Source organism: Bacillus rossius, chromosome 10 (assembly GCF_032445375.1).
Source record: "Bacillus rossius redtenbacheri isolate Brsri chromosome 10, Brsri_v3, whole genome shotgun sequence".
NCBI lineage: Eukaryota > Metazoa > Arthropoda > Insecta > Phasmatodea > Bacillidae > Bacillus > Bacillus rossius.
Window position 1 is genome coordinate 53,368,929 of NC_086337.1, and position 20,875 is coordinate 53,389,803.

General features: G+C 39.6%; 1 protein-coding gene and 1 long non-coding RNA gene across 2 annotated transcripts in view; one reads left to right on the forward strand and one right to left on the reverse strand.

The window, feature by feature from the left end:
* Positions 1 to 5,663: 5,663 nt before the first annotated feature.
* On the forward strand, positions 5,664 to 11,622 carry LOC134536144 (uncharacterized). Its single transcript, XR_010075767.1, has 4 exons — positions 5,664 to 5,726; positions 7,051 to 7,218; positions 8,669 to 8,755; positions 11,523 to 11,622. It is a non-coding gene; the product is annotated as an uncharacterized LOC134536144 (long non-coding RNA).
* A 4,141-nt stretch (positions 11,623 to 15,763) lies between these two features.
* Positions 15,764 to 20,875, reverse strand: part of LOC134536145 (maltase A3-like) — a 29,587-nt gene continuing 24,475 nt past the window's right edge. Inside the window, exons 9-10 of the mRNA XM_063375752.1 lie at positions 18,518 to 18,658; positions 15,764 to 17,080 (exon numbers count right to left, since the gene is read on the reverse strand). Of these exons, the coding sequence (XP_063231822.1) occupies positions 16,465 to 17,080; positions 18,518 to 18,658 (757 nt within the window). The 3' untranslated portion in view covers positions 15,764 to 16,464. The remainder of the gene's footprint in view (positions 17,081 to 18,517; positions 18,659 to 20,875) is intronic.

The window sequence follows — 20,875 nt, forward strand, 5'->3', positions numbered from 1 at the left end:
TGCCACGACGGCAACCGGGGCGGCGCGCACGCTGGCCCAGTCGGCCACGTTCACCAGGTCCAGTGCGCTGACCCTATCAGCCGCTGACCCCACCCAGGCGCCACGACGCCGCCCCCGGCACGCCTGCCACGACGGCAACCGGGGCGGCGCGCACGTTGACCAGTCGGCCACAATCACCAGGTCCAGTGCGCTGACCCTATCAGCCGCTGACCCCGCCCAGGCGCCACGACGCCGCCCCCGGCACGCCTGCCACGACGGCAACCGGGGCGGCGCGCACGCTGGCCCAGTCGGCCTTGATCACCAGGTCCAGTACGCGGAGCCAACCAGCTGCTGAGCCGCGAACCACGCCGGGATGGAGTGGCCGGAGCTAGGGGTGGCCCCATGTTAGCGGGACCATAAGCGGCGCAAGGTCGGGCTTCACAGGGGGGGGGGCGTTTGACGTCGTCTGGCCGACGACCACCCCAGAGCCCGACCTGCACCCGCCAGTATACGCTCCCGCTAACGGAACACACCCCTGGCCATGGCCCACCCGAGTCAGGCGACCCGAACAGCAATCAAAGACAAAGCCGCGGAAACCTGAGTAGACAAGAGAAGAACCGTACCCATTCCTCCTAAAACATTAAATTAGGATTTTAGCGACAATAAAATCTCTTCCAGACACACCCGTTTGGAGTCTAGCGTAATGAGGTCACGCCTGGCGCGAGAGAGGCCGAGCCTCCCTCGGACGCCATGCCAGTTCGGCAGTTCAGCGCAGCTCACGGACCGGGGCGGACCTACGTCCCACGGAGAGGCAACATCCTTTGTCTACATCGAAAGTAACGTCCGGTAAATATAGTCACTAATTAACAGAACCCCTTTTATTACTTAACCTCTCCGTGAGTACCCGGTCCCTTTTTTCGGTCCAGGACCTAATCCGGCCGCATCAATTTAAAGACACCCCGCACCACACTTGGTCAGCGGGGCTGCTCTTCAGTATACGGCACGGGCCGCCTCCCGCAACTTACAGAACTTTATTTAAGGTCACGCGCACGGCGCTGACCACAAACCCGCAAGGGAACTTGGACAAACTTAATTGCGGTGCGTGTTTCACCACAGTGGGCACAACACCCGCGCCGAGACATTTGCATACGGGATTGGCCGTCTCCAATCGTCCACCCCCTTAATTCAGTGTATTTTTGTATCCCGTATTTTGTATTGCTAACTTACGTTACCCGAGTAACGAGTGCCACGTAACTTGTGCGCGCCCCCTTAATTCAGTGTATTTTTGTATCCCGTATTTTGTATTGCTAACTTACGTTACCCGAGTAACGAGTGCCACGTAACTTGTGCGCGCCCCCTTAATTCAGTGTATTTTTGTGTCTCGTACTTTGTATTGCTAACTTACGTTACCCGAGTAACGAGTGCCACGTAATTTGTGCGCGCCCCCTTAATTCAGTGTATTTTTGTGTCCCGTACTTTGTATTGCTAACTTACGTTACCCGAGTAACGAGTGCCACGTAACTTGTGCGCACCCCCTTAATTCAGTGTATTTTGTGTCCCGCCTTTGTGTTACGAAATTACGTTACCCGTGTAACCAGTGAGACGTATGAGACGTAGCAGCGTCCGAGGCCACGTAACGCGGAACACAAACCATACGGCGCCACGGAATAACGAGTAAACCCCCCCCCGGGGACCTCTGTAGAGTGTTGTATTGTGTACGACTCGTTCCTATGAATAAAAGGTACGACACCACCACCTTAACTCCACGCCTCTTATTTAAAATCATCTCACGCAACACCGCCGCCGGCCCTAGTGGGCCACGCAGGGGCACATACATCCACGACCCCCAAATTCACGACTAGAGCCGAGCTAGTCTGGCGCCCACCCGGACAATACGTATCAAGAACCGCCTTTTCCCACTAGGAGCCACACCGGGACTCGAGCCCGAGACCCCGGACGACGGCAGGCTTCACTCACTGCCGTAGGGAATTTTGAATTACTTGTTTATTATCAGTTTGATTATCTTTCGCAGACTTAACATTGTTTATTCCAGGAGCCATCATCCAGACACTAATCAACAACTTTATTTTCGTGGACATTAGATAAATTTCTGTAGCATTTCTTAAATATTTGCAAAAGTATCTCAGAGGTTTCGAGACTCACATGTTTTAAGTAAATTGTATTTCGCTCAATGTTTTTATTACTTTAAATTATATATATAACTTATAATCACTTATAAAAATGTCAGAGGACATACATATGTACCAAAAGGACAACTTGTATTTAGTAACTAACAAACTATTGAGAATGTACTACACAGATTGTCATGATTTTTTTTATTTATAAATGTTATGAGTACAGTATATACAAATTTGCCAATATAAATAGCAGGCCTCTACAAGTCTCAGATGCCAGGTTGCCATTATGTCTGACTTTGCTGGTATCTAACTTCTGCGAAGATATAACTAAACATTGGTGCTGATAACCATCAGCCAATTATATGAATTATGTATATGGTGTGGTGAAAGGTACCTTTGTTCAGCCTGCCAATAACTTTTTTTTTATTTATTTCTCGACATAATCTTTGACATTCTCTATCACTTCTTTGTTATACACTAAGCTTCTCTTTGTCTGTAATTAAATATTGTTTTATAGCATATTTTGTCTAATAATTTTTCCTTTCTTTCTTTAGATACATACTTTTTTTTTGTCTGCTGTTGTTGCTTCTTCAGAGCGAGTTGTGGCATTTCAGTATTTTTTAGAGCCGATATAATATATTAGGCCTCTACAAAATTCCTGAAAAATTACGTGCGGGGAAAAAATCTTGAAGTCAATGATAGAAAAAAAAAAAATTTGTGAGCAGATTTATTTTAGATTATACTTTAACAACTAAGCACTAAATGGTACCTAAATAGCAACTTGGTACAATATCAGTAATTAGAGTCAACTTATGGCAATTTAAATACTGTCCTGGTTTCTTTGTCCCAGTTATTTCTGTACAAGATTTTGTAACAATATAATTGGCTGATATCTGTAGCACTGTGAGGTTATGTCTTGTCAGAAGTCAGACGTGAGCAAGGAAATGTCAGTCATGATAGCAACATGGCTCCTGGGACATGTAGACCCTGCAATTTATATGGGCAAATTTATATACTCACATCATTTATAAATTTAAAAAAAATGTTGACAGAGATCTGTATACATTCTCAATTGTTTGTTGGATACTAAATGACAGAATTTGTTTTAATCCCATTTGTAGGATGGTGTAGTGAAAGCATAAGAAGTAGGTAATGTTATTATTTTTCATGTAAATAATAGCTCAGTTTAATAAATAAAATAAGTCACTTGTGATTTGTAAACAAAAATCACAAATGTTTTACCAGGAGAATTTAAGGGATGAATAAAATATTACGTTCCTCAACTACATTAGTTACACCTGTAATATTTTTATTTTCATAACCGAAACACAATTTTTCCAACAATAATAATACAAATCCACAATTTCGAAACAACTTGTCAATAAAGTAAATATGTGACCTCACTATCACAAAGGCTTAGGTAGGTAGGCTTACTCTCTTTAAACTAAAATATTTAAAAAAAACTAACTTTTATGCAATTTCGGTTATGGGTGTGACATTATTATACTTTTAAAAATGATAGTTATTTTTTAATTTGTTACTAGAAAAAAACAATTCTGTTGAATTATATTCAATCTTATAACTGTATTGAAATAAAAATAACTGTGGTTGATGATGTAATAAATTCATACAATATAGGATGCTTGACAGTCAACAATAACCACAATGTTTGATAGCTTAATAATAATAGAATAAAAATAATTTAAAAAAAATAATTTCTTTAGATTATCATTTCACATGTTTCAAAATTATAAATATAATCACTAGCTTCATAATAATAACTTCATATTCTAAACTTACGACTCATTTCATGTGGATTGGCCGTGTAATTATGTAATGCAACTACACACCTGTGTTCACAAATGCACTGTGATTCTTCAGGCTAATGATATGGTCCACGAGAAGTTGGCAGAGGACGGACATGTGCAAGTGAACCATCTCATAAGTGCAGACAACAAACATCTTCAGAGTCAACTTCTGGAGCAAGAACTAACATTCCACACACAAGTTAAGAACCTGAGGATGGTGGGTACTCGTAATCATAGTGTAATAACCACTAAATTAGTAATAAATTTAATGTTCAGAAACTCAATATTTTTTTTTTAAATTAATATTTAAAAAAAAAAATATTCAGAAAATTTTATATCTGTATGAGAAATATAAGGATTCAAGATCTGTAGTTTGTTTAGCTTAGTCATCTATATCAAAGGAAGAGAAAAATATTTTCCTTCTGGAATCAATGTCTTTGATTGGACAGCATTATCTGTACCGCTGCTGTGAAGCATACCCATGGGCAGTGTCAAGAAAGGAAATCACTCATCCTAAAGTTATTTTAACACAGGAAGTGTTATTTCTGTGAGCCTGAGCTACGGTGATCTCTCTACGCTAATGTGATCTTTTGGGTAACTGGCAGCTCCTTCTCTTGTTTTTTTTCCCAAGTGGGAAGTTAACACGGGAGATGTTTCAGTGTACATACTAGTTTCTTCCTTCAGTTGTTTTGCTTTAGGGTCACATTTTATGTCACATCTGCGAATTGCTGGCTACGTCAGTCTTGTGGATAGGGGTGGATATAGCTGGGTGTTTCTTTCGGAAGAAAAGTCAGAGCAAACATTTTAAAACAGTTTCAAATTTGAATAAAATTTGGAATCAATATTTTTTTATCATTACTTTACACAGATAAGAGTAAGAAATAAATATTAATATAGGCTACAGTAAAATATAAAAAATACTTAGTTTAGTGTTGCTCAAAAAACATCAATCTTAAATACAACACATGTATAATTTTTGCTTTTTTTTCCCTAAGCACATGCATGTTACACACATCAAAGAAGTTACTTTTACTCCATTAGATAAAAATAAAAATACTTTATTTCAAAGCCAAGTGATCAATGTAAAAAAAATGGATGCATGTACTTATGCACACTTTCTTAAATACACTAGAAAAAGTTTATAAACACAAATTCTGTCTTTAATATTCACAGTACATAAATTGTTTTTAATTATATGGATCAATAGTCAATATCAATCACTAAAGTAAAAGATATAAAAATGCATGTATAATTTTTATTTGTGCGTAGCCTTTTTATCATCCTATGAAAATTTTGTTGCACGGTGCACGACTTTGTTAAAAAATTCACTCCCATCATGTTTTCATGACACGCCTAAAGAAGTATGACTTCAAAAACTTGATTTGACGCTGTGTTTTTGTTCACACAACCTTATCAATGGGTATTGTCCCCACGTTACAGTAGGTTTTTTTTTTTCAGTTAATTTTTGCTTGCACCGGAAAACTTGTCCTGCCTGAAGTTATTTATATTGGGCGTGTGAGTAGACTTGTCACGTCCGCAGCACCACAGGCGAGAGGTGAGCGACTTGAGCGCGGCCTTCCTGCTGGAAGCACGGGAGATGCACGGCCGGTTCGAGAAGCAGTCCGAAGCCGTGCGCGCAGACGCGGCCCGCCGGCACGGTGGGGAGCTGGCGCGGCTGGAGGGGGAGAAGGAACGCAAGGTTTCAGAACTGATCAAAGGCCACGAGAAATCTCTCTCCGACATGAAGAACTACTACAGTCTCATCGTCTCCAGCAACTTGAACAGCATCAGCTGCCTGAAGGTGAACAGTCATCTCTAGGGGCCACGCAGATTTCGCGAAAAGATTTCGAGACTAGATGAAAGTTAAAAAACACTGCAGAACCGTCTGTTTTTTTCGTGATTGGGTGAGTTCCTCCCAGGTACATATCGATTGTAACGAAACCAATCGCAGTGATCCAGCGCGGAAGCAAACGCGGCCTGAGTGGCTCGGTCAAACAAGGCAACGACTTCTCTCGCAGAAGTCCGCCAAGGACAAGGAAGAATGCGCTGGTGCGGGTGTACCTTGTTGCAGTCTAATAAGTGTTCAGATCTTTTCGCAAAAAATACCTGCCCCTAGTCATCTCAAATCACAAGTTACCTCCATGGTTATTTTTACATTCATCATCATCATCACCATCATCTTTGTACTCAACTCGTCCAGCCACTAACTAGTTAGCTCACTGCAGTGCGACCACCATCAACTGCAGTAACGCTCTTCTGTTCTCACTCTTTACGAATGTTCTCGTCTGTTCCTTAAATCACTTGCTATTCCCATATTTTTTTTCTTAATGAAAATGCTTCTTTCTTCTCCATATTATCAGCACTATTTCACCACAATGGAGCAATGGTGGAATGTGTTTTTAAAGAAAACGGGAACCCCTTGAAAAAAACAAGTTTCACACCAGTATTTTTATGTCCTGAAAATGTTTTTTTTTGTACAATTTGTTGGAGGTATAACAATTTTGAATCATCTTTCTTTTTATTTATAGTTTTTTTTTTTTAAATACGTACTACTTCAGCAGAAAGATATTCGCCAGAGAGAAAATGATGTAACAATAATTAGAGGCATGGGAGAAATTAATAAGCTGAGTGGAACACGGACAATGCCAGGAAGAATTTTCATTTTCAGGAGGGGCCTTCGGAGATAAAGAATCCAGTTTCAAAAATTACATTAAATAAATCAATGATTAGCCTTGAAATATTTACAAATTTTGGGTCCCAAATACTGAACTTTAGTATTTTCATACAATCTTTATTTAAAGAAAAGTTCAACACAAGAATTTATGCATATAAGAAGACATTAATATACCCTAAAGTAAAAAAATAAAGGAATAATACTTTAACTTGGATGCGTGCTCAAGTGGAAAGAGGCACAAACCTGCTCCAAGAATGTTGGAGAAATATTTTCTTGAATGGTAGCATTTTGTTCGTAAATGTCTGTTGCTAACCTTAAAAGAACGCAGACCTTTTTATACATAAAAACTTTACAAATACAGTGGGAATAATTTTTTTTAATTTCATTGTAGACTGATGAATTTAAAGTCATTGAATTTATTATTACTTATTGTTATTGTCGTTTGACGTAGGAGGAACTGGCCGTTGCGCGGAGACACGAGAAGCTGACGAGGAAGCAGCTGAGAAGCGCGACGGCTCAGCACCGAGAACTGGCCGAGCCTTTGGAGAGGCTCAGGGCCGAGGCTGAGGCGACCAAGAAGGAACTGGCGTGTCGCGAAGAGGAGAGGGCGTCGCTTCTGGTGAGTTACGTGCGTCTGTGAGCCAAGAATTTTGAAGTGAAATTTCTTTGCTGGGGGGGGGGGGGGGCTACGATTTACGAGCGTTACGAAAATTCTGATCGCATGAATCGCATGAGACGAATAGTTAGGTACATGCAGGGGTGCAACACAACAGGGGGGGCAAGGGTATTTCCCCCCCCCCTCTGAAACCATGAAGTGGGGGCAAACGGGGGCAAAGAAAGTGTTGTGTAATCAATTTTTAGATAATAAAACTGCTTAAATAGCACCATTTTCCACCTTGAAATACAAATTTTCTCGGGGGAGGACCCCCGGACCCCCCGCTTCAATAGGGTATAATGTGTCCCCCCCCCCCCTCGTTTTTGGAAATTTAGTTGTTGCGCCCCACGTGGTACGTGGTAGGGAAACAGATAGAGGAGGAGATGGCAGGGGAGAGGTAGAAATGATGTAGCACACTTGCTCACTCGCATACTTGCATACTTGTATGCTTGCACACTTTCATACTTGCATACTTATGCAACAGCATAATTTAGTGCTTGCATACTTGCAATTTTTTTTTATCTATGACCTCAGCCTAAGAGAATAATATATCCTATACCTAAGCAAGAAGTTTCACTTTTCTCGCGTGTGGATTCCATGCACACATTTTTTTTTGTGTTTACAGTTATTTACAAGAAAGAGAGGGAGGCCTTAAGGGTCCCACCTAGTCAGAGGTGTATTTTTTTTGTTGGTGGGGTGGGATAATAAAATTGATTATGGCTGCTGTTTCTCCTAGCACAGTATCACTTCTTAGCACAAGACTGTTGTGCATAGGGCAACTATGAAATTTGAGCGTTAACCATAACAGTATATGTCTTGAAAATGTAGCTAAAGGTGTAATACAAGTCCCTTGGATTTTTTTTCAAGAATCTGTACCAGCTGTTTCAAGCCTAAAAATTATTCTGAAAACCCATATTTTAGCCATTTTAACTCTTTTAAAAATACAGTTTAAAAGAAAAAAAAACTGCTCATACATTTTGAGCGTACTCGTAGATGCTTTTCGTAAACAGATACCTTAAGCAGTTATTGAATCGCATGGTTCTTCTGAAACTCTGCACACCTGCCATGTGCCCGAGTTGGCGGGGGCATGAAAACTATATGGAACTTTCAAGATTGCCGGGACTCCAAACTACCTGTGTACTTTTTTTTTTCTTTTGAAAATTTGAGTAATTCTGGAGTGTAAGGATAGAACCCACGCCCTTACAAAGAATGTTGAGTATAGAATAAGTCTAGGAGTGTAAATGGAATATTTGTGTTGGCTTAAAATATGTATAACATTTACAAATAGCTAATAAAAAAATTAAAAAAACAGTAACAAATAACTACTGTTTGAATATGTAGGAAAATTTAAATTACAAATTGTAATAAAAAAAATTGACAAAACCTGTACTGATATATGGTTGGGTACTTTCAGGATAGTACTGCTCGTCTAGTTAAATGTGAGAAGGAAATTGAAAATCTCAAACATGAAAACGATGTTCTCCATCTACAGCTGGAAGAGGTAAGTACAATGTTTTTAGTAATGTGAGAATAATCTTCAATCAACAAAACCAAAGGACCAGTTCAAGGTCACTGAAAAACAAACTCATCCAGACTCCATCTTGAGTACATTTCTTCACAGAGTAAGAACTAATTGTTGCCCAACTGCGTATTAATGCACACAGCTGCCATTTTTCCATGTGTCCTTTATACACGAAAACACTGCCTCCTTAATATCCTTAAAAAGACCTCAATTTGTCTTTAATTGAATAAGGGCTCTTAAAAGTTCTTAAATTTCTCCACTAATCCTTAACAACTCCCTAATAAAGACTGATAGTGTGCAAGTAATGGATAAACATAAGTATCTTAATGTTATTTTGTTTCCTACTTGGCAACAAACGACATTATAGGTACACGCAGTACAATTTGAGAATTTTGGCCCAGGAGATTAGAATTTATATGTAAAAAAGTTTTATTTGGTTTTTCGAAATTAGCATCTCACATTTAAACTAAAGCGGTGTGTTTTGCTGTCTAACTTCAAACTTATAAAGTAAACATAATTAGTGATAAAATTAAATGTTAGAGCTTCAAATTTCAGATGGACACTATGCTTGGGTTAGATATGTGTTCCAGAGATGATTCTGGACTGTTGTGATTGGAAGTTGGCAGACATGAAGGCCAGCAGTATTGGTAATGGCGGACCTTTGATAGATCATAACTGGAACGTGTTGTTATATCTTGTAAGCAATAGTGAATAATAAAGAAATAAAACAGGACAAAATGGGCTTATCTGTAAGAATTGAAGTAATCAACAAAATTATTTTTTTTTCATTAACTATGTATTTAACATTATTTTCTTGAGGTATTTTGTGATATTAAAAGTGGTTTAGTATCGCTTGATAGTGGTAAAAAGGGGGGTCCTTAAAATGCCTTAATTTTAGATTTCACAAGAGGGCACCCACCATGATTGCGTACTAAACCCGTGGTCTCCCGAAATGCCTCTCGGAGAACGCAGGGACGGTCCTCTAAAAAAAAACAAAATTTATTTATTGTGAATATTAATGATTTAAAATTGTGTTAATAATCTTTTTCAAGTTTATTTATATAAGTGAGGTTATGTTGTCATCCTAACTTTATTGATTTTCTAAATTATAAATTATTACATTATTTAAAAAAATATATTAAAATTAATAAATTAGAATAAACATTCAACATATTTATAATATAATATAATAATATTTATAGTATAATATAATTAATAAAGAAATATTAATTAAATCACAAAATAAATTACCTAATTTATTTTATACACGTGTTTATATTAATATTAAATATGTTGACGTCAGCCGGGGCTTCGCCCCACGAGCCTGATCATCCTCCGTTCCCTTTCCCAACACCTTCCCTACCCGGCATTTGTGTCGTAACGTACGTAGCGTGTGCGATTCAAACTGCGCGCCACGAACTACAGCAAGAGGGCGCTTAGACGCAGTGCGCCGCACCCCTAAGTATGCTAATTAACATTGTAACCCTTTTTCTTTTATTCTTTTGCCCCAGTGTCTTGTTGCAGTGTAATCATGTGTTTCTCCAGTTTAAATATTACAATTAATTATAAAACTATAGACGTTGCCCGGGCGGACCCCAATAGGCACGGACTTGGACGAGGGTAGAAATGTTTTAGAATAATTCTTAATAACTACGTAAATATTAATGTATTTTAAATCGCCAGTAATTTTTATATAATTATTAATGTAATCCATTATTTACTTAACTTTCGCCGGGGCACGGAATCGCAGAATGTTGTAACGGTAATTGTGTTCGGCGCGAAGGGCGCCATGTTGCCACCTGCAAACCATGATCTCAGCCCAGTCTCCTTCTACAGCCGGCCGAGAGCGGACGTCTCTGTCGACACCCCGAGGACATCACCGTTGAGTCACTGAGTAATAATTCCATAGTTTAATTTATTCGAATCTTTTTCTTTCATCCTCGGGGCCTCTCTCGGTCGGAGAGACTGTTTAAATAATTAATATTAACTCCTCGGAGTTTTTAGTATCACCATCGTAATACGTAGCAACTTGGGGCGGCCACGTGCGTGGTTCGCCTCTTCACCTAAGCCGATTCGTGCCTCGGGCGTTTTCTCAGTTATACCAGTGAAGGAACGTGTACGGAAATAAATCGTGAGTACAATAAATCATTTAACTGTGTTACGTGTCTTTGTGTTCGGGGGACCACGTGGGACCCCAACCTGGTCGGCGGCGTGTGGGACGCCCTGAGAGCCCACTGCGTGGTAGAAGCGTGCCCGACGCTGAGAGCGGGCTTAGGTAGGGTCGAGAGCGGCGCATTTAATATCTAGAGGGCCAAATATCTCGCCGCACACGGACCACGTAACGCCCTGGGTTAGAGTCTCTCGCCGGGTCCACGTGCCCACTCACGTGGTGGCGCCCACTATTTAGTACCGATAATTTCTCCATAACACCGTATGCCCTCAATGTACTGAGTATTAATGTAATTTTTTTTTGGTTTGATTGAATTTATACTTAACAACCGTATTCATAATATCACTGCAGTCCTTTTATTTATTATTATTTATTTATTTATTAAAGTTGTGAGATGACTACCAACAGCGATGAGCCGGGGTTGGTAGCCACCAAACATAAAAACAAAACGCAAAAAAAAAAATGACAATTAACGAATACAAAACAAAAAGAATAATAATTAGAACATCGGCACAGACGAAGGACACACCATATTGTTTTATTTGTATTGTTGGTTATTTGCGTGGAATACTGAAGTTGCAGGATCAGCGCGACGGGCTGCGCCAGGGGCTGCTTCTGGCGACCCTGGAGGCGGGGCAGCGCTCGGGCCTCGGGGCCACGCTGCTGCGCTGCAAGATGGCCGCGCTCGCCGACCTGCTGCGGCAGGGGGACTCCCGGGCGGGGCGGGCGCTGGCGGCGTCCCGGCGGGGAGGAGGGGGGGCAGCCGGCGAGGCCAGGGAGCTGCTCATGGCCAAGGACTCCGCCATCCAGGTGCGGGCGTGGGTCTCGCTGGTTCAGTGGCGTGGCCAGGATTTGCATATGGGGGGGGGGGGGGGGGTTAAGTAGCATCCCCCTTCACTCCCCCCCCCCTTATTAAAGCAGGGGGTTCCGGGGGTTTCCCCCCCCCCCTCCCCGGCTACGCCCCTGGTGCTAGTTCACAACGCTCACGGCCACTCGGGCTGGCCACATGCAAGGGGAAAATCATTTCATTTTTATTTTCGGGTGTGTCCACGCAAAGTCTCTGCAACACAAATATCCCTGATTTTTCCCTTTCCACGGCAAAAATTTCCAATTTCTAATAGATTTTTTCTCTTCGATAATTTATATATTTAAACATTTTGAAAGGAATAACAAAAATACAGCCTCCACCGTTTCACATGCAACAAAAAATTTAAATTCAAACAGAATCTTGCGTATGCCATTTTATAGTGTGTTATGACTACGCATATAAACACCATCTGAAAAAAATATATATATTTCACGGATTGGAAGATGGCAGTACCACTGTGGCATTTCCGTAACTTTTCCAGGATATCAAGTAAATTCCCATACTTTACCTGGCTAGTTCCTTTTTCCTTGACTTTCAGGAATGTGGACTCCCTGGTTTTGCACATTATAAATTAGAAAAATATTATTTAGCATGATAACCACAATTTTATATTTCCAAAAAATGTAACAGTTTGCCACATACCTACAGGCATGTGGGGAAAGGACACAAGTAGATACACCAAAAATAAAATAAAATACAAATAATGAAAAATAATAGCTATGGCATTGGAACATTTACCCCTTTTAATGTTTGTTTCCCAAAATAAGTTTCCAAAATATTGTAATTTTATTCATGTAATTACATATTAAAAATACACTATCTTGGAGAATGGTAACATGACATGTATGAAGAAAAAAATTGACCTAGTAAACTTAAGAGGGTATGAGTGCTTAATTTTTTTAATTTACTTTATTTCCTCTAACATTTTTCTTTGTATCTTTTTCCTCTAATATCAAATTCTTTTAATACTGAGGATTTGATGGTATTTGAGGATTTGTTTGGCACACCCATGATTAATATATAGTTATTGGGTACACATATTTCTCAAAAACAAATACTAACTAGGGACAAAATTTGGTGAAATTGTCTCAAATTAATTTTATGTGGCGAGTAGTAAATTGTTAAGGGGGTGGCTCCCATTTCAGGTCATGATTTTATATTTATATTAATTACTGATCAACTTTTAGACTTTTTCAATCGTTTAACTTTCACGAAATGAAAAATATATACAGCGCATACTTTTTGCATAATTATCTGTCAAAGTTACATTTTTAACGTTTTTGGGTTATACAAATAAGGATAATTAATTTTATTGCAGAACTGAAACTTTTTAGTTTTAACTGCAATGCCACTGGCTACTTGATGATATGGTTTGAATTTCTATCACAAAAACTCATTTCATGTTTCTCGGCTGTCAAAATCGTAACAAATTTGAGAATTTTGAAATGCCAGGTAAAATCAATTAATATAATCTGAAAGAAATTCAAACCATTTCTTGAAGTAGCCAGTGACATTGCAGTTAAACCTAAAAAAGTTTCAGTTCAGCATTAAATTAAATTCTCCTTATTTGTACAACCAAAAAAAAAAAAAAAAACGTTAAAAAATGTAACTTTGGCAGCTAAATTATGCACAAAGTATGCACTGTATATATTTTTTTTTCATCTCGTGAAAGTTAAACAATTAGAAAAGTGTACAAGTTTATCTGTAATTGCTGTAAATATAAAATCTTGACCTGAAATGGGAGGAACCCCCTTAACGTGGCCCTGCCTCTTCTAGAAGTTTCGGACTGCATCCCCATGCTAACGTAAAGTTTCTACTCACGCGCAGGACTTGCAGAAGGAGCTGTCCCAAAATCTGGTGAAATCGTCACGAATTAATTTTTGTGTGGCGAGTAGTGAATGGTTTAACGTGGCCCTGCCTCCTAGAAGTTTCGGAGACTGCATCCCCCGTGTACTCACGCGCAGGACTTGCAGAAGGAGCTGTCCCGAGCCCGGCGTGCCCGCGACGACCTGGTGCGCGCCTGCCGGAGCAAGCTGCGAGAGCACGGCGTCTCGGGGCCCGACCTGGAGCTGGTCCCGCTGGCCGTCACGGCGACCGGCTTGTCGAGGCAGCGCAGGGAACACGCGAGGCGGACTGACACGGAGCTCAGCTGAACTGTTCATGCACGGTCTCTCTGATCTTTAATATATATATATATATATGGATATAGTTCAATTTACCTATGAAAATATGATATCTGTTTCATTAAAATAAAGCTTTTCAATAAATGGTACAAGGGCTAGAAAATATTATTTAAGGATTTTTAATTTACCTATGAAAATATGATTTTAATTTACCTATGAAAATATATCTGTTTCATTAAAATAAAGCTTTTCAATAAATGGTACAAGGGCTAGAAAATATCATCTATAGGCAAGACGTGAGGGACGCACCAAACGATATAGAGCGTTACAAGTTCAAGGCGACGCGACGTCATCTATTGACAAAGTCCTAAACCAAACTGTTATTAGTGCCGTTAGTTCGCTAGCAGGCGCGAGCTTCACTAAGCCGATGGGTTTCACCGAGGAGAAGGATAGGAAGTTGCTACACCTTAATTTACGACCGTGAGGCGGACATAGAGAAATGACACAAACTCACTGTTCGTGTGTCTATGACCTACCTCCTATGATCTTTAATTTCGCTTAACCCGTTTCACTGCCTACATTGTGCTGATGCAGGCTAATACTCCGTTTTCTAAACATTTTTTTTATGTTCCCCATCTCCCGTGGAAAATGTACGTATGTAACGGGTAGGTACAAGAGTGTGTTTTATTTTCAAGACGATTTCATTTTTTTTAAAATGGGATATTGTGAAGATTATGATTTACTTACAAAACACTTCCAAACTAATAAATAAAATATAACCATGGAAAATCTCTTGTCAAGTTTGTTAATTGGCAATATCCGACCAAAGGGGTAGAAATGGGGAAGGTTTTTTTGAAAAACAGAAAAATCAGTTTTAACTCCAATAATTTGATTGATATCACATCCATTTGAACGTATTATAACTCGTCAGGGTAATACCAAAAACTTTTGACTAAATACATTTATTTTTGATACGACCAACCATAACTGCAACGGGTGAAAAGAACAAGGGTTGGAGGACAAAAAAATTATAACTCCCTTAGTTGGCACATCATTGAATCCGTTCAAATTATTTGTAAATGGCATAATTTTTTATTTAAAACATTTGTTAAAACAATTTTTGTATTTTAGTTGAGTTTTGTCAGATTGCTGATTATTTTCTTTCTTTTAGTTACATTTTGTTCCTAAATTTTGTTTTAAATGGTATTTCTGTGTATATGGTGTACTGACACGCTGTGTGGTGTTGTTTTGGTTTTATCGCTATTCGCCATAACTGAAATTTGTTTTTCTCTGTATATGTAGTAACTATGCATAAATTGTTTAAATTTTGTACCCAACAAATATTGTAGTATCTGAAATAAAAAAAAAATTTACAGTCTCTTTTTGAATGATGTATGTTTCATGAATTTTAGTATTTAACAATGAGTTTGAGCCCTTATAGTGTTAGTCTTAATGACTAACATTATTTCTTTTTTTTTGTATAGCAAATTAATATTGTACAAATTTTAAAGGTTGCTATAGTTTGAAAGAAATGCTGTAAAGTGCATTTATTTACTTTACTTTAGTCTTTACCGATACATTAAGAAAGGTATATCAGTACTGCCTTTTCACGTGTGGGTAGGGACGCAAATATGTAATGATTCGTAGGGAAAGAGGGGGGGGGGGGGGGGGGGGGGGCGAGAGTTTTGCACGCGGGTTTAACCGACATAAGTCATCTCTGGATAGGATGCTTGTATGTTGCACACTGTCCATATTTTGGCCTATATGCATACAATAAGCAGAAATATTCAAAATATTCAGAAAGGTTTTTTAAAGATAAAATATAGTTTTGATTTTTTTGTTTATTTAAGCCGTCTCACGATATTTTGCAAGCAGAACACCCTCAATGAGGGCCTTCTTAAATCCAGTGAAAGGGCCGTCCCCTCTTCCTCCTCCGGATATACGCCCCATGACTGGGAACTTAAAACCTTTATATTGTTACTTCAGCTTGATATACATTTTCGCTTGACACTTCATTTCAATGTGTAGTTGAAAATGATTATTGCCAAAATGTTATAAAATTTAAATCATTTATCTTTTAACTCTGATCCTAACATACTGCAATACAAGCATTAAAATACACAAATATGTATGAACATTAGTAGGTAGTACTTTTAAAGTACGTGTGTACATTGAATAGCAGAATATACAGTAAGTTACGGTGTGATTTCACACCACAATGGTAAACTCTACAGGCATTTGGCACAATAAAACTATTGGTTCGTTGTAACTGAGAAGTCTGTTTTTTTTTTTTGGAGAAACACGTACTTATGAAATTATCTAACTGAATTTTTTTTTTGTGGTATAACAGCTGATTAGCTGGTCACAACCATGGAAAAACAGCACCTGACATTTGAGCAAGTTCTTACAAAACTTGGAATAAGAAGAACAGCAAAAGTGGGGCATTTATGCAAGTCTTCTTCTTCTTCTTCTTCTTCTGCTTTCTCTGCCCGAGGTAATTTGAAGGTTACTGGTACGTGTCCTCTGGTTAGAGAACGGCGGCCGATATCAAAATCAGCGCTGGAATTAGTGAGAAGTGTGACGTCCAGCTTTCTCCCGCTCCGTTGGTGGTGGTGGTCGGTATGGTGGTGGGTTCTGTTTGCTTCTGTGCGTCCTCGCACAAGAAGCACGGTGCCTCGGGCATAAACGGGTTTCTCAAAGGTTTTGAAGGGTATGGTTCCATTGCCACTGTAGATATTTCCGTGCTGTTTTCAACCCCTGCAGTGTCGGCGTACGTTTCTGCGCTTCCATTTTCCACCTCGCCCGTCTCGGTACTGTTACCTCGCACGACGGAAGCTGTTTCAGTGCTGCTTAGCGTCTGAGCGAATACTTCGGCGCCGATGTCTGTTGTGTCTGTAGAAGTTTGTGTCGTCTCGTAACCATCTGCTTCTGTGAAGTTTGTCACGTCTGCAGTTGATGCTTCAGTGCCATTCTCGAATATCTGTGGCTGCAGTGTGCTGTTGTCACGGTCTCGTAGAAACAGCTCGGACTGCATATCCGGGTCCTCGGTAGAGGTCTCCGTGCCGCCGGGCGGAGTCTGCGACAGTCTCAGCACCACCGATGCCCGAGGCGGAAGGGTGACTTCCAGAGATGAAATAATTTCCCTGAAAAGAAAAAAAAAATGGGTGTGTGCGTACTTAAGTATGTGCTCTAGAAGTTACATGTACTTACTTGGCAGAGTAAAAAAAAAGTACCTTTAATTTTGCATGCAAATAATTAACAGAAATAAAATAAAAGGACTTCAGTGATATTATAAATATGGTTGTAAAGTATAAATTCAATCAAATTAAAAAAAAATTTGATTAAAAACTCAGTATTCAATATTAATATAAAGACATGTATAAAATAAATTAGGTATTTAATTTAGTGAGAAAAAAATTTACGTAAATTTAAATTAATAAAGAAAGTCAATAAATTGCTGAATTTTTATTATAATTTATTAATTTTAATTATTTATCAAATAATAATGTAAGAATTTATAATTTAGAATGCAAATAAAGTAGTTACATATGGGAACATAACTTCACTTACATAAATACCATTTATATCACTAATGTTCACAATAAATAAATGGTTTTTTTAATTTTATTTTGAATATATGATTTTTATTTGTATGGAGCCTTTATTTCATCCCGTGAAAATTTTGTTGCATGGTGCGCATCATGAAAATTCAGTCTCACTATTTTTTCATAACATGCCTAAAGAAGTATTCAATAATTAATTAAATTTAAAAAAAAGGCAGCCGGCCAGTGAGCTGCATGTTTTTCGGTTGGAAGCTTGACCAATCAGGATGGTTCTTGGGCTAGCCGGGTCGGTTGTCAGCCGGGCATGAATAGGCCTGGTCTGGGCCACGGCTCCCAGACAGCGACCCTACAAGACACGAAGACGGAAGTTCGCCGCTGCTACGCCCAGCGATTAACGGAATTTCTGCAGTCTCTCTCGCAGGGGTCTCACTTCTCAATGCCTGAACCAGCGACGGCAAATCTTAAGTCCACGTCATGCCAGTGCCATACTTTTCAAGTCGTGTAGTAAAAAAAATTACCGAGTCCGATCAGTGTAACTTTCACAACGTTGACGTCGTCCCGGGTGCTCCCGTGGCTCGCACAGGTCGTTATTCCCACCTCGGTGCCTCACCGGTCGGCGTGTGTGGTCGGTGGTGTCTCGAACGGGTGCAGGTCGATTGTCATGGAGAGCGGAGATCGACTCGAGCCCTAACGGGACCTGCCAGGACGCGCCAGTTGGCCTTCACCCCTCGGCGCGAGCAGTCGTGTGCGACTCGCGGAGTTCGGCGATCGGCGTTCGTGTGCGGACCGGACAGTCGTGTGCGTGCCGACAACGTTTCAAGTTAGTCGTGTGTGTGGTCCAACCACTCCTGCCTGCCACGTGGCGACGTCACGACCACCGAGAGAGAGGAGTCTCGTGCTGTGAACTGGCCCACAGCAACCACCCCTGTTAAAGGTTAGTTGGCGCCCTCAGACACCACCCAGCCACGCATCAACATCGGCAGGACGACAAGGTATTTTTAGACTTTCGGAACTTACCCTTCCCTGAGCCCAGAGTTGGAGCTGCACGAGTGCACGACGACTGAGGCCACGTCGTAAAAGAGCGAGGACATGTTCAAGGTCGTCGAGCTGTCTCCAAAGTTTACGACCGCCACGTAAGCATCCCAGCCTTCCAGAGTTCTGAAACAAACATTTGTTATGTCCACAAGGCCTTGTTCCCACGTGCCATTTTGGTTATTTGATGTTCATAACATAACTTTAGTTCAAGGGCTATTTCTGTAGATTCATAATCATCGTCATAATCACTACATGCAGCTCTTTTGCATTTGTTGGTTGGTCACAAAGATTTTCACAGTATATTTCCTAATTATTGTTATTAGTGAGCTGTGAAAAGGGTCATGCAAATGATCATAACTACAAACACGTGTGTGACATTTTATCGCTATTGGATTACACTCTGTAAATAAATTGTGAAAAATTTGTGATGAAGGATATAAAGCTAGCGAGCTAATATGTATCGTTAAAAAAATTACAAAGTATTGCTCTTAAATAATAGTAAAAACATAAATATTAAATGTCCAACCAGATGTATGCAGACAAGCTTTTAGTTAGTTTGGTCTGTAATGGTGCCTCAATTGGATATATGAGCTTCCTATTAAGTACACATGTTTTTTTATAAATTTGTAGACAGTTGTATGTCCATAATAAGGAATATAATATTGGGATCATGGTGACTGAGTTGTCGCACAACTTGCTTCCCACCGAGGCAATCCGGGATTCCATTCCCAGTGGGGCCACACCCGGAATTTCTTCAAGTGAGAAATTGTGCAGACTTTACATTGAGCCTGTAGGTCTTCTCTGGGTTCCCAATTCGTACCTAGCATTCTCTCTCTGCTTCATGCACATTGCATCACCCTTCGACATCTCAAGACCTCAAAGTTGGCAAGACTGTAAACCCTATTTTGCATTCACTCATGTCATTTTAATGGTTAAATAACACAATAACTCATAGTGAAACATGTTTTAAGTGTTCCAGTCAGTTAAAAATCCCTGCAGTGCCATTGAAAGGGAGAGGTTTTTTTTTTTTTTTGGGGGGGGGGGGGGGGGGGGGATGGGCTTTTGATATACAGGGTTTTGGCACCAGGTGAGCCATGGTTGAGTTTCTAGAATTTTTTACTATCGGGACAAAAATTACAAGGCATTTTATAAAAGAATACATTGGAAACCTTATACGTTATGTGATACATACAGATCACATTTACAACTATGGCCATCATAACATTTACAGATTTAATTTTTTTAGTGTGCAACATCTTAGCTTTCTGAACACAGCATTTGGTAGGAGTAATTTCGCGAATGGAACAGAAGTCGCATGTAACAGAAGTATGTAACCATGTTGCTGCCATCTGTGACGAATCGCTAGAACCAAAGTTCTCAGTGCCAAAGGAAAACTTTATAGTATTAACTGTTTAGTGAATTTCAACAGGATGGGCAGTACTTTAATAATATTCCTTGTCGAAAATCAGGTCCAAAGCTGGAGTTTAGTATTTTTTTCAAGCCTTTTTCATTTCACTGCTTAAAATTTCTGTCTGCAGATGGAATGATTCGATAGTCGACGTAGCTGCTCCGGATCCAAGTTCTAACGGCTGGTGATAAACAACAAGAGTTTTGCATCCAGAAATGTAATTGAAAATTCAAATGCGTATATTTATCAAGCTCTGCATTATTTTAAAGAATTTTGCATTAAAATTCGTGTCCAAGTTTCATATTATAAGTGTATTTGAAACATGAGAATACATGAATTTGCTCGTTACCGTGGTTAGATGTAACACATCTCTGGCGAGTACTGAAAGACTCACTGACATTTTTTTGACGTGACGTCTAATAAATCGATGAACGCCGGCTGCACGCACGAAAAAGTGTCCCATTACGCACATTGTCCCATTACGCTTATTGTACGCTGGTGCCGCATCTATCTCTCTTCCACTCGATTGGAGCAACCATCAATTTGACTTTTTCAAGGCACATTAAACTTGAAAAACACCCATTCGTTTCCTACTTTTCCTATCATCGTCCTATCCTTAACTGAATAACACAGATTGGAAGAAGTTAAATAGCAAACATGTATAAAAGTCATAGTTAAAATAATCTCTTCATTAAAGTAGGTAGTAAACATATTTGAATTAATGAGTGCAAATAAAAGTAAATTTTTCAATTAAATTGTAGATTTCATTTCACTCCTCCTTTGTATCCATACAAAATAGTGATACTTCAATAAAAATGGTTCAATTTTATTCATAAAAGTATGAAATCATTTCATCAATGTTTGTTATGACGTTGTCACGTTAAACTATCGTCCGTAAACCGACTTTACAGACAACCAATTTTTTTTTTTTT